The sequence below is a fragment of the Gasterosteus aculeatus genome, chromosome 4 (genome assembly GCF_964276395.1).
Source record: "Gasterosteus aculeatus chromosome 4, fGasAcu3.hap1.1, whole genome shotgun sequence".
Lineage (NCBI taxonomy): Eukaryota > Metazoa > Chordata > Actinopteri > Perciformes > Gasterosteidae > Gasterosteus > Gasterosteus aculeatus.
The window spans coordinates 23,881,855-23,895,107 of NC_135691.1; the positions used below are offsets into that span (position 1 = coordinate 23,881,855).

The window sequence follows — 13,253 nt, forward strand, 5'->3', positions numbered from 1 at the left end:
TCAACCACCAACATCTTCGCCTCGTCTCGTTAACGAAAGATAGAACAGATTTAGTCATAGTTTTTATTTTTTAAGATCGTTTTCGTCACGTCTTAGTCATGGAAAAAAAGGTCTTTAACTAACTATTTTTGTCATAGTTTTCGTCGACGAAATTAACACTGCTGGGAATGTCGTCAAAGAACAAAAAGAAAGGTTTTAATAAACAAATTCGATTCTATTAGGGCCGTAGACTGCAGCGGGCTAAGAAGGGGAAAAGGGGGGGACAAGCTCTAGGACAAGGCCCTCACTCCCTCCAGTGCAACAATGTAAATCAAAACCAAGAACATGCAACTAAGAAAAATAGGAGGATAAAGTAACGGCCCAATCCAAACAACCCCACTACCATCCGGGTAGGCACGCTGCTGCCAGCCCCACGTACTCCTAAACAGAAACAAATACAAAGTGTATAAATTAACTTTCTGGGGGACAAATCACAATTTGTTCAAGACACCACAAAGTAATCTAACTGAACAGAATGAAACAAATGAGACACAAAACAGGAACAAAACAAAACCAAGAAAAACAGCAGCGCTTCTAATCACGGCATGGGCTGCATTCTCTCCACATGGGCCGGCTCCCAATTGGTTTGGGCCTCCTTGAGGCACTGGGTCTGGGGCACAGGATCTTCGTGCGTGCTTTGACTGCACAGACTGGGATGGTTTCAGGACTGCTACTAACAGTCTGGATGAGTTCACAGAGGCTGTAACTTCTTACATCGGCTTCTGTGAGGACAGCTGTGTACCATCATGCACCAGGGTGAGTTTCAATAATGACAAACCCTGGTTCACAGCGGAACTCAGAACACTATGTCTGCAGAAGGATCAGGCATTTAGGAGTGGGGACAAAGACTGGTATACAGAGTCAAAATACAAGTTTAGCAAGGCGGTGAGAGATGCTAAACGACTGTACTCTGGGAAACTCCAACAACAGTTCTCAGCAAGTGACTCTGCTTCGGTTTGGAGAGGCCTCAAACACCTCACAAACTATAAGCCAAAAAAAACCCACCCCATGAATGACCTCCGCCTGGCAGACGAGCTGAATGAGTTCCACTGCAGATTCGATAGACAATGTCCTGATCCCATCCCCCACAGCTCCACCAACCTGCCCCAGTCCCCCACCCCTCCCTCCCCCAGCCCATCAGGGGCTCACGCCTCTACATCTATATCACCTTCCCCTCCCTCACCAGCAACAACCCTCTCTATTCTGGAGAGAGACGTTCTGGCGGTGAATTGCTCTGCAACACACGCAAGACTTTTAGAACCATGAATTGAAACGAGTGTGTCGACGCAACGACGCAGACGCAGAAGCATGCGCCATCCTTAAGACCTCCCGCCACACGAACAGTTTCTTCCTGTCGGCAGAGCCCGGTCCCCAACTGAATGACTTCCACCGGTCACTTTCTTTCATACTGCACACGTCACTTTACTGTCATTTTTCACTCGTCACTTTGTCACTTGTTCGCTAGTGCACTTTATTTTTTTAATAATTTTGAACTTTTTAAATATTTTTGATTTTTTACTTTAACTTTATTCTCTTATTTTATACTAACCCATAGCCTTATTCTACTAACCCATAGCATTAGCATTTCATTTTATTACTTGTGCACTGCTGTCTTGTCTATTGTTACACTGTCTACTGTCACGCACCAACCACCAAGTCAAATTCTTTGTATGTATGACATATTTTGGCAATAAATGTTTCCTGATTCCTGTAGTGTTATAAAATGGAGCCTTTATACCCATACTAATTGGTGAACCAGGCAGTGGGAGGGGCTTAAACCTATGGTATCACATGAGGGACATTTCCTCACTGGCTACACATTGCTTTTTACATTTTTGCCCAGGGAGCAATTAGGAGTTAGGTATCTTGCTCAGAGACACTTTGACACGGGGCAACCGGGGGTCAAACCAGTGGACACCAACCAGTTGGGGACACCAACCTTAGGGAGGGTTCCCCGTGCACCCTCTCTACTTCCTGCGCCACAACGACCCCTACTATACGGGAGGCTTTTGTGAAGGCCTCCCGGCCTCTGAAACGGACGAGTCAAAATTATGATTTTTGACTATCTCGGGTTCTCTTAGGCCGGACTGACCCATTCAATCACTTTTCTGAATAGTCTGATCCCATTTTCTGAATCGTCTGATCCCCAAAACCCACGCGAAAACGATTGAGCCCTTTCCTTAGCCACCCAGAAGGTAGAGCATAAAATGATGCTCAAAAGTGCTATGCTGTCAAATTTGACCCCTGACCGTCATTCAAAAGCAACAAGAAGCTGCGTGAGTCATGCAAGATGGCGGGTGATCGTAATGCACTGGAGAAACAGCAGAATAATTTTATTAAAAATCGGCGAAGGTAGAAGATTTATGATTCATACACTTTGATAGCTTGGTGGTTTTTGTACGTAGGATTATTCAACTTCTGCACCGCCGAGTGCACAATCTCTTGACTAATTTGTGTAAGATATTTTCTAACTCTTATAATACTTGTTAAAGTTGTGTTTTGAGTATTTACGAACGGATTAGTGCACATTGTAGCAAAGACTAACGTTTCGAACAAGGCATTCATATATTTGTTGTCGTGATGAGTATACAATAGTTTGGTTCTCGTTGTTTCTGGCTCAGTCAAGCTCAGTCCATGGAAACCAGCGAGTCTGGACCCTGTTCCTGCCTCGGCCCTGCTTACTATTACTGTCATAAATCAACATTAACACCATCTTTCCTGGAGTCTTTGTGCTTTATAAGTCGACGTGGCGCAGGGGTAGAGAGGGTGCGCTGGGAACCGTAAGGACACGTAAGTAACCCCCTAATTTCTCCCTGGGCAAAAATGTAAGTGCAATGTTGCTATGGATAAAAGTGTCAACTAAATGACCTGTAAATGTAATGCTCCCCCCCCCCCCCCCCCCTCACAGGTTTTTGTGAATGGTGTTATAGGAACAGGACAAATTGCGGCGCTCGGGATAAAAATAAATGATAAAAAGTGTTTTACTATAGAAAGACGGAGACAGCACTTACAGTACACAAACACACATATTGACATTTGGTTTTATTAACAATTAGGCAGACACAAACACAACACAGTTACTTAGTCACAGATCAAAGGGACTGCAATGTACAAGAAACTACTTTTGCTGGTCAACGACAATTCAATTTATAATGAAGACATTTCTGTGACGCACACACGCAATTCTGCTGGCACCCTGGTTATGATGGGATCCATGAAGTCTGATATTAACCAAGATCATTGAGATTAGATAGAAATCCATTTGAGGCCAGGCCCAACCAGCTTCTCTCTCCTTCGTCCAGTTCTCTGGTCCTGCACACGTTCCTTAAAGCTCTGAAAGCACAGGATATGGGTTTCCTTTTTAAATAGGACAAATTCACAAATGAAAAGCATAGGCACTGGCAGGTGATTTTTGACTGAGCCAGGCCAGCAGTTTCTTCACACCTCCACAAAGAAATCTACTACATGCCTATCCGTAATTTTTCATTTTTTTTTTTAAAACAAATTAAATATTAGTAAAGAATGATTTTATCCAAAGTCTTTATCCAGAGACATTAACTGTTGTTGTTTATTTACGACATAAGACATATGACAAAATAAACATTTTCCTCGATATCCCTTCTGGGTTTCCAAATGATGTCCACCGTTCCCAGTCTTCAACAAAGTGTCAAAAAGTTAGAAATCTCCCCCTCACAGTATGTATACTGCAACTCAAAGCACTCAGAACCAAATTCATTAAGCAATTATTCACACCCATCTTTGTTGCTAATTGTCTCTGAATTTCCTTCTTGCCTAAATTTCCAATAAACTACTTATCTGTCATCAATGCATAGTTAAATAATCAATAATGCAAAGTGTCGGATCACTGGATATATTCTCTATAAATGTTTACTTTCTATAAAATAATAATTGTAATGCTAAATGGTTAATATACGGTAATTGTATGTCTCTTTTATAGTCTTCTGACATCTCAAAGACCCCCAGGTCATCATACACCCATTCATAGACAGATGGGAGGAGCTACCATACACAGTGACACCTGCCCAACAGGAACATTCACACATAGTCACAGCTATGGGAGCTGTTTGTGGTTTAGTGTCTTATCAAAGGATACATCAAAATGTGGACTAGCGATTAAACCGCCGAGCCTCTGATTGAAGGACCACCCTGCTCTCCACTGATCCACAGTTGCCCCTGTACAGTCATTTTATCATGTTGCTCATTGTGTACATCTGTTTCTGGGTTCTCCCTATCGGACGCGAGGGTTGAAGCGACAGAAGGTGTCAATGCTTTACATATTTCAAAGCCCCTTAATGACTTCTCCGACGTTGCTTAGTAGAATTGTGTTGACTTGAGTGTGTGGCCTCTCACCACTGGCCCTTGGCGGCAGTGCTCCTCCTCTGCTGTGAGATGCTGTAGATCTCCTGCAGCTGTTTCTTCTGGTCGTCACTGAGTGAAGCGATCAAACATTGGTACCAGGCTGCATCAGTGTTCTGGACCCCTAGCCCACATGAACAAAGTTATGGTTATAGTGTTAGAGTGTTTTCGTGCAGCTGGTCAAAATGACAACACCAGCAGATTGACTGATTAGTTGGCCGACAGCAAATACCAATTCCATAAATGGATTGAATTTTTAAATGATTTATCAATTATAATTATTATTATTATGAATCTAAATTGAGAGGGGCTTATTCTTACATTGGGATAATCATACCCCATGGAGCTGCAGAAATGGCGGTGCGCATATACGCTGCCTTATTCGTATGCTTTATTGTGTGGACATACCTCAATTATGGATTGATCAAATGCTGATTCATTCTAAGGCAAGTTGTATTTTTAGAAGGAGTTTATTTTATTCTATTTCCAAGCAGATATATGGAGTTGTGGTCAAAAGTTTACATACACTTGTAAAGAACATAAAGTCATGGCTCTCTTCCGTTATTTCTAAAAGTCAGATTCTGATAGAGATTGGAACAAAAAACATTCGTGAAGTTTGGTTCTTTTATGACTTTATTATGGGTTAACGGAAAAAGTGACAAAATCTGCTGGGTCAAAAATATAGTTTATTTTAATGGCTTTCTGACATGGACTTGTTTCTTCGGCATTGTCCACATGTTCTCAATGGGATTTAACTCAGAACTTTGGGAAGGCCATACTTAACCCCTAATTCTAGCCTGATTTAGCCATTCTATTAGCACTTTTGATGTGTGTTTTGGGTCCTTGTCCTGTTGGAACACCCAACTGCGCCCAAGACCCAACCTTCAGGCTGATGATTTTAGGTTATCTTGAAGAATGTGAAGGTAATCCTCCTTCTTCATTATCCCAGCAAGGGCTTGCTTCTTGCACGGCAGCCTCTCAGTCCATGGAGATGCAAAACACCCTTGACTGTGGACAGACACCTGTGTTCCAGCAGCTTTTAATTCTTGGCAGATCTGCTTTTGGTGGTTCTTGGTTGACTTTTCACCCTCCTGACCAATTTTCTCTCAGCAGCAGGTGATAGCTTGCGTTTTCTTCCTGATCGTGGCAGTGACAAAACAGTGCCATGCACTTTATACTTACAAACAATTGTTTGCACTGTTGCTCTTGGGACCTGCGGCTGCTTTGAAATGGCTCCAAGTGACTTTCCTGATTCGTTCAATTCAATGATTTGCTTTTTCAGATCCACGCTAAGCTCCTTTGACTTTCCCATTGTAGCGTTTGAGGGCGTTTGTATCCAAAGAGCACTATTTAAATGGCCTCAGAAAAGTCACCAGCTGTAGTCACTCATAATCACTCACAAGACGGTAAGAGGCCGTGCTATGAAGCTCATTTCATTGACTTTCTAAGTCACCAAAATTGCTAATTCACGTTGCTGTATGTATACTTTTGACCCAGCAGATTGTCACTTTTTCTGTTAACCCAGTTAAGTAATAAAAGAACCAAAATTCATGAATGTTTTTTGTGACAAAGAAGTATCTGTTACAATCACTAGCAGAGAATTATCAGACATGTAGAAATAACTGGAAACTCAAGAGAGCCATGACATTATGTTCTTTACAAGTGTATGTAAACTTTTGACCAGAACTGTATGTTGTGAAAGATTTTTTTTCTGTTTTTTTCTTTGTTTTAATTAGCTGTCAAGCTTCACAGATCGAAGCAGCTCTGATTAAAACAAAGCTGCGTGTAATCAAGCATAGGGAAAAAAAGCACTAAATAGTTCATCAGCAGGCACCTGGACACTATCCGACATTTAAAGGATCACTTACGGAGTAGTGCTGAGGCAAAGAACTGATACTCGTCCTCTCCGTTGTCATAGTCCAAAGGCGTGCTGTACTCCTCCAGGGGGGTTCCCTCAAAGCAGTCGTTGTCCCAATCATCTTCATCATCTTCTTCCTCCTCCTCAGCAGCCGGGCCTGTTGGCATGCTGGACTGCTGCTGCATGGCGTTACGGTTCTCAGTCACTTCATCTTCATCACTGGGAATCTCCTCTGCCCATACACAGAATAATACAGCCATTAGGGTGTAAGCTTTCATGGTGCCATCTGTGGCCACCTTTAACTGTTGAACACAATTGGAGAAGGAAATAGAAGGGGAAGGAGTTTCCTTTTTTTCCACAAATTTAAATGTCTTCAGAATCAGAATTGTATTTATTGTCTTTAAATACACATTGACATGAATCCAACATATTGTAGCCAACATATTGTAACGGATACATTGATGGAGAAGACGTTATCTTTCAGTCCGCAATGCACACCTTCACCTTCAGACACACACATTGTTCCCATTGATTAGGTCTCCCCCAGGTTTACTACGTAATGGGGGGGGGGGGGGGGCACCCCTGTTTATAATGGTGGGAACACTGAACTGGCAGCAGTCGGTTATCAAAACATTGGCCAAATAACCAGTTTTTTCAGACTTTATGAGCAAATACAGAATCCCTTTGTGTTCATTTCCAAAGCCGCATTAAGACACACATCACTTTATTTAATTCGCTGCTTGCAAGTCGCTGTGTTGTGCCAGACTCTCAATAAAACATTTAGGACAAACCCACGGTCATGAAGATACTCATCTAACGTTACATGGAATCTGCGTGAGGAAGAGGAGGAGGGTCCATGTCGCTAAATACCAACTTTCCACCGACCACTTTTCCCACCCGGTGTCGCTCCGATCTGCAGGCGCATCGCGGAGAAAACCAATCTGGTGTCTGGATGCTAAATGTTTATACTTCTCATCCAACCACAATCAAATGCACTATGTCCGCATAGCGCCATTTATCTAGATATTTTTTTGTCTTTGTGTTGTTGAACTGCGACGAGCCGGAAGTAACAAGGCTGTTTTTAAAATGTAAGGAGAAGAAAGTACAGATATTTGCGTGAAAATGTAAGGAGTAGAAGTAAAAAGTCCAGTAAAGTATAGATACCCCACATTTCTACTTCAGTACAGTAACACCTCTGGGTGCGGGTAATTTGAGCTCGGAGCAGAATTATTTATGTAGCAGAAAAAGAAACTTTGGCAAAAAATGCTCACTAGGCCAATTACTGCCCCTCTTTATTCTGCATTCATCCCTCCACCTCTGCCTCACACTATATCTCTCCATCTTTTCTTCCCTGAGCTTTCCCTACCGTTCTGGTCTTCGTCCAGTGCCCCAGCATTGGCCAGCAGGTTGGGTTTGTTGACAAGGCGGGAAGCGTTGACGTGTTTGAGGGCCAGGAACAGGAGCAGGATTGAGGGGACAATCTGGGCTGAGACTCCCTCCAGCACTGCCGGACGAATGGGAAGCTCCATCAGCACGCTCAGGCCGATGATACACATCTTACGGTCATGAAGCCTGGGGAGTAGATCACAGGGAAGAAGAGGAGACTGAGAATGTAGGCGCCTGAAGGTATTAATGCCTCAAAGCCTTCTTAATCAGTGTTTAAGTGAAGTTCTTTATATGTTTTGCCATTCACCTAACCCAACAAATGTATGTGTGTCCTCCTCATATCACAAACTCAAGATCACATGGTCTTTCCAGGGGGTCACCCATGTGACACCACACATTTTTACTCAACATTAGTTCTCTAGAAGCTTGGAAAGGGAAGGATATTTACATACACCTGGATAGTTGGTTGGTAGCAATCACTAAATCTTACACAGCCCATTCCTTCTAAAAATAATTGTTTCTGGAAAATGCTTTGAATCGCTGTCGTTCTGGCAGTGAAATTAAGTGTTTAATGGAAAGTGTTTAATGGACACTTTTTAATCCACATTGCCTTCGTTCTTGCTCTGACTGGACCCATGGTCACAAAGGTCACATTGTGGGACTACATCCTGGCCGCATATGTGGTAGTTCTAGCTAAACTAGGTGTCTCCAGGACCACGCGTTGCCCTGATGACAGGCTCAAAAGTTGGAAAAAAACACCAGTCACTTTTGCATCTGGCAAATGTCTTTAAAGAACAGGGTAAGCAACAATCTATGATTTCCCCCGACTAGGATAAAACGGAAGTAACCTCCCCATACCCGAGGAAGAACTCTGTGTCATTCATCCACTGGTTGATGAAGTGGGCAGTGATGGGTTGAGGGCTGTGTTGGAAGTGCATGTTTTCCAGAGTGTGGATGAGCAGGGCTGGGTTGTAGTACAGAGCAGCAATGGCCACCTGCAGGCACATGGTCCTCAGCTCGCTGGATTTCACCCCCCTCATCAAACGCTCCAGAACTGCCTCCACAAAGAGAGGAATGCACTGTACGTAGGAAACAGAAATTAGGCCGCTGTTAAACCTACAGTTATTTGGTCAGTCAAAACATAATGGACAGTCCGTGATCCTCGGGATCGCTGCGTTTTCCTTCTGAGGTTACCTGCACAGAGATGGAAGGATTCATTTCAATTGATGTTCACTGACAAAGGAAGGTTTAATTCTAGTCACTTTCAGTCTGGGGGGGGTAGACACGGGCACCTCATATAAGATAGAGGTTAAAACTTTCCGCTTTCATAATGCTTATAGTTACGGCTGGCTCAGGTTAGCCTGGACCAGCCCTTAGATAAGCTGCTGTAGGCCTAGACTGCCGGGGGGGCTTCCTAGGACAGCTCCTCTCCCTTTCTATATGATTCATATCTCATTAATACACGTTACTAATTCAGCTTCTTCCCTGTTTTTGTGGTTTCTAACCTCACAGGTTTCCATGGATTGTGGTCATATCTTGCTTTACACCTAGCTTATAACTCTCAATATTTGAATAATTTCCGTCATATGAATTGAACGTACTTTCTATCTTACATATTGTTCATTCTGTACACATCCATTCTGTCCATTCCATGAGAGGGATCCCTCTGCCGTTCTCCCTAAGGTGTCTTTCTTTTTCCTCCCCAGTTTTTCCTGTGCCGATGGGAGGGTTTCAGGACAGAGTACGCTGCATGTGTACAGACTGTAAAGCCCTCTGAGGCAAATTTGTAATACAAAATCAATTAATTGAATAATATATATATGTCTCTACATATACGTAGAGAGACACACTTTCTGTGTAGTTAATTGTTTAATACCAGTCTGCAGTACAAAACAAGGTGGGTAAACAGTTAAACATAAACAAAAGTCCAAGAAAAATAATTAAATATTGGGTAAAACACAGCCACGTGGGTTAATCAGGTTAATTAAGCATTCACACAAATTGGGGGTCAGTAAGTTGCCTATTTACAGGAGTAAATAGTATTTGTAAAAAAATGTATGTATGCGCAGAACAAAGTAACAAAACCTGATTCAAATTCCATGTATGGGTTTGCATGATTCTGATTCACTTGACCGAGCTGTCACGGTACATCAGGCAAAGATTCTAAAAGTACCTTATTGAATGCACCGTAAATTATTTTAAAACTGAACGCACACGGAAATAAAGCTTTTTGCTGTGTTTCTGACCTGGTCAATGCCTCTCCCTCTGCACTGCAGGATGATAACCTCCAACAGTTTGGCAGCGTGGCACTCTGCATCCTCACCTGCATCTATAGTCAGCACCTACAACACATCAAAGGTCATAATACTTTACACGTCATCACTCAGCTCTGAAATAACAGGACAATAATAATATATCCTGACCTTTTTGCACATGCTGTAGATGACTTCCAAGTGCTTAGGGTTAGACAAGAGCATGTCCGTATCCACAGTAACATAGTTGTGCAAGAGGGGCATCATATCTGTAACATAAACCCACAACATCATTCATTTTACCACCATTTCTTTGGCTGTGTCAACATGAACAGAGCAAATTTTATTTTACAGGTAGACTGCTGTATTTGCTTTGACGATAGTTGGGCTACTCAATATGAACATTCATTATCACTTTAAGCAGAGTTTACTAAGAGCTGCACTGGTGACTATTTGATCATGTTGTTGTCCTCCTTTGCCCCATTCATAAAACAATGGAAGTTAGCTCTTTAGCATAACTCTCAAACCAAAATGAACATCATGAAAAATATGGTATGGTGTTCCCGCCCCTTGAAAATGTGTCTCGAGAACATGTAAGAAGGCCCTCCGTACTGTCAGAGCAGCTTCTAGTCATTAATAGAGAAAAATAGAAAACGACTTCAGGTTTCTCTTGCAGAGAATCACAGCTCTATTAAATGGTAAATAATAAATGGACTCTACTTGTATTTCTCTTTTCCAGTCCTCCGACCACTCAAAGCGCTTTAACACTTCATGTCATCATTCACACTGATGACGGGAGCTACTAAACTCACTGACACCTGCCCATCAGTAACTAACCTTCACACACCAGAGTCACAGCTACAGGATCAATGTTGGGATTAAGTGTCTTGCCCAAGGACACATGGACACGTGGGTTAGCAGGGCCTGAAATTGAATGGCCAATCCTCTGAGGACGACCGTGCTCTCCACTCACACACAGCTCAGGTTTGCTTTGGTCCAACTGTAAGATAAACTGCTATAAATCAGAGTTCTATTTGATATTAAAGCTTAGAAGATATATATGTACACAAACTATAGTTTGTTGTATTGAATATATTATATATATTAACAAAAATAAAGACCTTTCTGCTGCAATGAATAGAATAAATGAAATAAAATCTATAGCTGCATCCTAATATCAGGTTGGTCCAGTGGTTCCTATGCTAAAGTAGGGAAGCATTGAAGCTCCTTTCCTTAGCATTAGAGAATTTGAACAGCTCTTACCATAGCGGCCACTTACACTACTTCTGGGTCATTTCACTCAGTTAGGAGCCTTCCTAAGCAAATTTGACAATTCAAATCCAGCAGTTAACTAATTTTTTGCCTTAAGTCTCATCCCGTCTTTTTGTTATCATAGTCATACATCCTCCCGGTTCTTCAGTCTTTCTGCCATTCCCCGGTTTCTCCATAGCTGTTTCTCTAGAAAATAAATAAGTTTCCCTTTCCACTCTCTAGTCGTCGGTTGCGGACCCCTCGGCTAAACTAGATGGTCACTTTCTATCATACCCCAATCTCCTTTCTATTATTTCTGATGCCCATCCTGACAGAGGGATCTGTCCTAGCTGCGTTCTAAGTTTTGTACCTTGTAGGGGACTATTAAAATACTTTTTGATAGAAGTCTGAACCAATTAAATTAAATTTATAACTTATCATGACAAAAATTCTGCAGCTTTAGACTGTTTCAGTGTTAAAGTTTCAGCCAAAAACTAAAGCCTCTATTCACCGCTATTTTCTGAGGCAAGCTATCCGTCCGCTGGGGGAGTGTGCTCACCTGTATGTGAGCGTACATGTCTGTGTATATCGGTCTGTGTGTGCGCGGACGTGTCTGTGTGTGCGTACGTCTGTGTCTTTGTATGTACATGGGTGTGTGTGCAAGCACATGTCTCTGTGTTTGTGTGTGTGTCTCTGCGTATGTGTGTGTATGTGTGTCTGTGCGTATGTGTGTGAGTTCCTGCAGTTGTATGCGTGTGTGGGTATGTTTGCGTGCGCACGCTACCATGGCCATCACTACCATCACTTCACAGATGTGTCAACATATATAAAATCAGGGCAGCTTTTATTTTATCAACTCCATCATGGCAAGATGGGCATGAACTGATTCTTTCAACTACTCCATGTATTTAAGATCATATATTTATCTTTCAAATTTCCCACTCAAGATTGAATTGACTTTACATACCTGTAAAGTAATCGAAGCAGTCATGTTGGAACACCTCATACAAGACCCCAAGTAGCTGCCACATTTGGGGGGAAATGGTCTGACACGTGAGGCCGAACGCCAGTGAGAAGATCTCCTCGTAGAACTCTGCTCAGGATAGGAAAAACATTGTATAATATTGTGTTTATTTATGTACTGCCTTTGTAGAAGCATGCACACATAATAGTGGGCCAAGGCACTGAGGTGCTGTCAGTAAAAGAAAGTATTTTGTCTGGAGGGAAATCATGGTCAGGTTGTAAAGGACAACACCATTATGCAAAAATGTGTTCTCCAAATATAAGCAGAAATGGAATAAGGTGCGCATAGTGAAGAAATAGATCACAGTTATGATTTGTCACAGAATGAAGATGTCAGCAAACAGAACTAAAGTGGACGGCCTACTGGAACTGCAGTGTAAATAGATTAAACCATAGTTAATCAATGCCAATTTTGCCCGTTAAGATTAAAACCGGGAGTAAAGATGACTTAATCAACGCAAGCGACGGGAAGGCTCTCAGAGCGAAGCCTAAACAAAATGTAAGGAGTAGCTAGTAGGTCTATCATCTTCCTTTCTTTTAGTATCTAATAACTGTTGCTCTCCTGGACCTGGTCTATATTAAAGGTAATCTTGGATTTCGGTTTGGATCTATCACTATATAGAAAATGAATCCTTTAGGACTTTCATGGGGGGGGCCGATACAATTGTAGGAAAAACACTTTTGTGTCACCTGTGTGTATATGCACGACATCTTTGTGCGTGAGCATGCTCAAAAAGTAGTAGTTTGGATATGTCATAGCTGCCTTCAGTAACATAAACTCTGCTTTGCATTAAATAGCAGTCTCCTGAAACTCTCCCCTCTTCGGCCAAACATGAATATGACCTCTCTTCGATCTTGGGCACGAGCGGGAATTCAAAACTCCAGTTTTGTAAACATTTACTACATCCCAGAAAAATCTTTCACATTTCTCTCTGCCTACTGTGTAATGACTTGCAGAACATTGAGTCATGACTGCACAAACGCTTTTTCGAGGACCAGAACATCACGAAGCAGCATTAGAAGAAGCAAATGAAGTAACCTACAGTTCCACATTTTCAAGATAATCT

The 13,253-nt window shown here is 42.2% G+C and overlaps 1 protein-coding gene across 5 annotated transcripts in view; it reads right to left on the bottom strand.

Annotated features, from left to right (window-relative positions):
* Positions 1-3,064: 3,064 nt before the first annotated feature.
* The window catches only part of ipo8 (importin 8), a 46,564-nt gene continuing 36,375 nt past the window's right edge, over positions 3,065-13,253 (bottom strand). For 3 of the 5 annotated variants that reach the window (XM_078101414.1, XM_078101413.1, XM_078101417.1), the window contains 9 exons: positions 12,131-12,256; positions 10,084-10,181; positions 9,907-10,002; positions 9,274-9,372; positions 8,519-8,739; positions 7,641-7,846; positions 6,285-6,506; positions 4,411-4,540; positions 3,065-3,372 (listed from right to left, as the gene is read on the bottom strand). In XM_078101414.1, coding sequence (XP_077957540.1) covers position 3,372; positions 4,411-4,540; positions 6,285-6,506; positions 7,641-7,846; positions 8,519-8,739; positions 9,274-9,372; positions 9,907-10,002; positions 10,084-10,181; positions 12,131-12,256 — 1,199 coding nt within the window. In that variant the 3' untranslated portion in view covers positions 3,065-3,371. The remainder of the gene's footprint in view (positions 3,373-4,410; positions 4,541-6,284; positions 6,507-7,640; positions 7,847-8,518; positions 8,740-9,273; positions 9,373-9,906; positions 10,003-10,083; positions 10,182-12,130; positions 12,257-13,253) is intronic. The other 2 variants (XM_078101416.1, XM_078101415.1) reach the window with 1 other exon arrangement.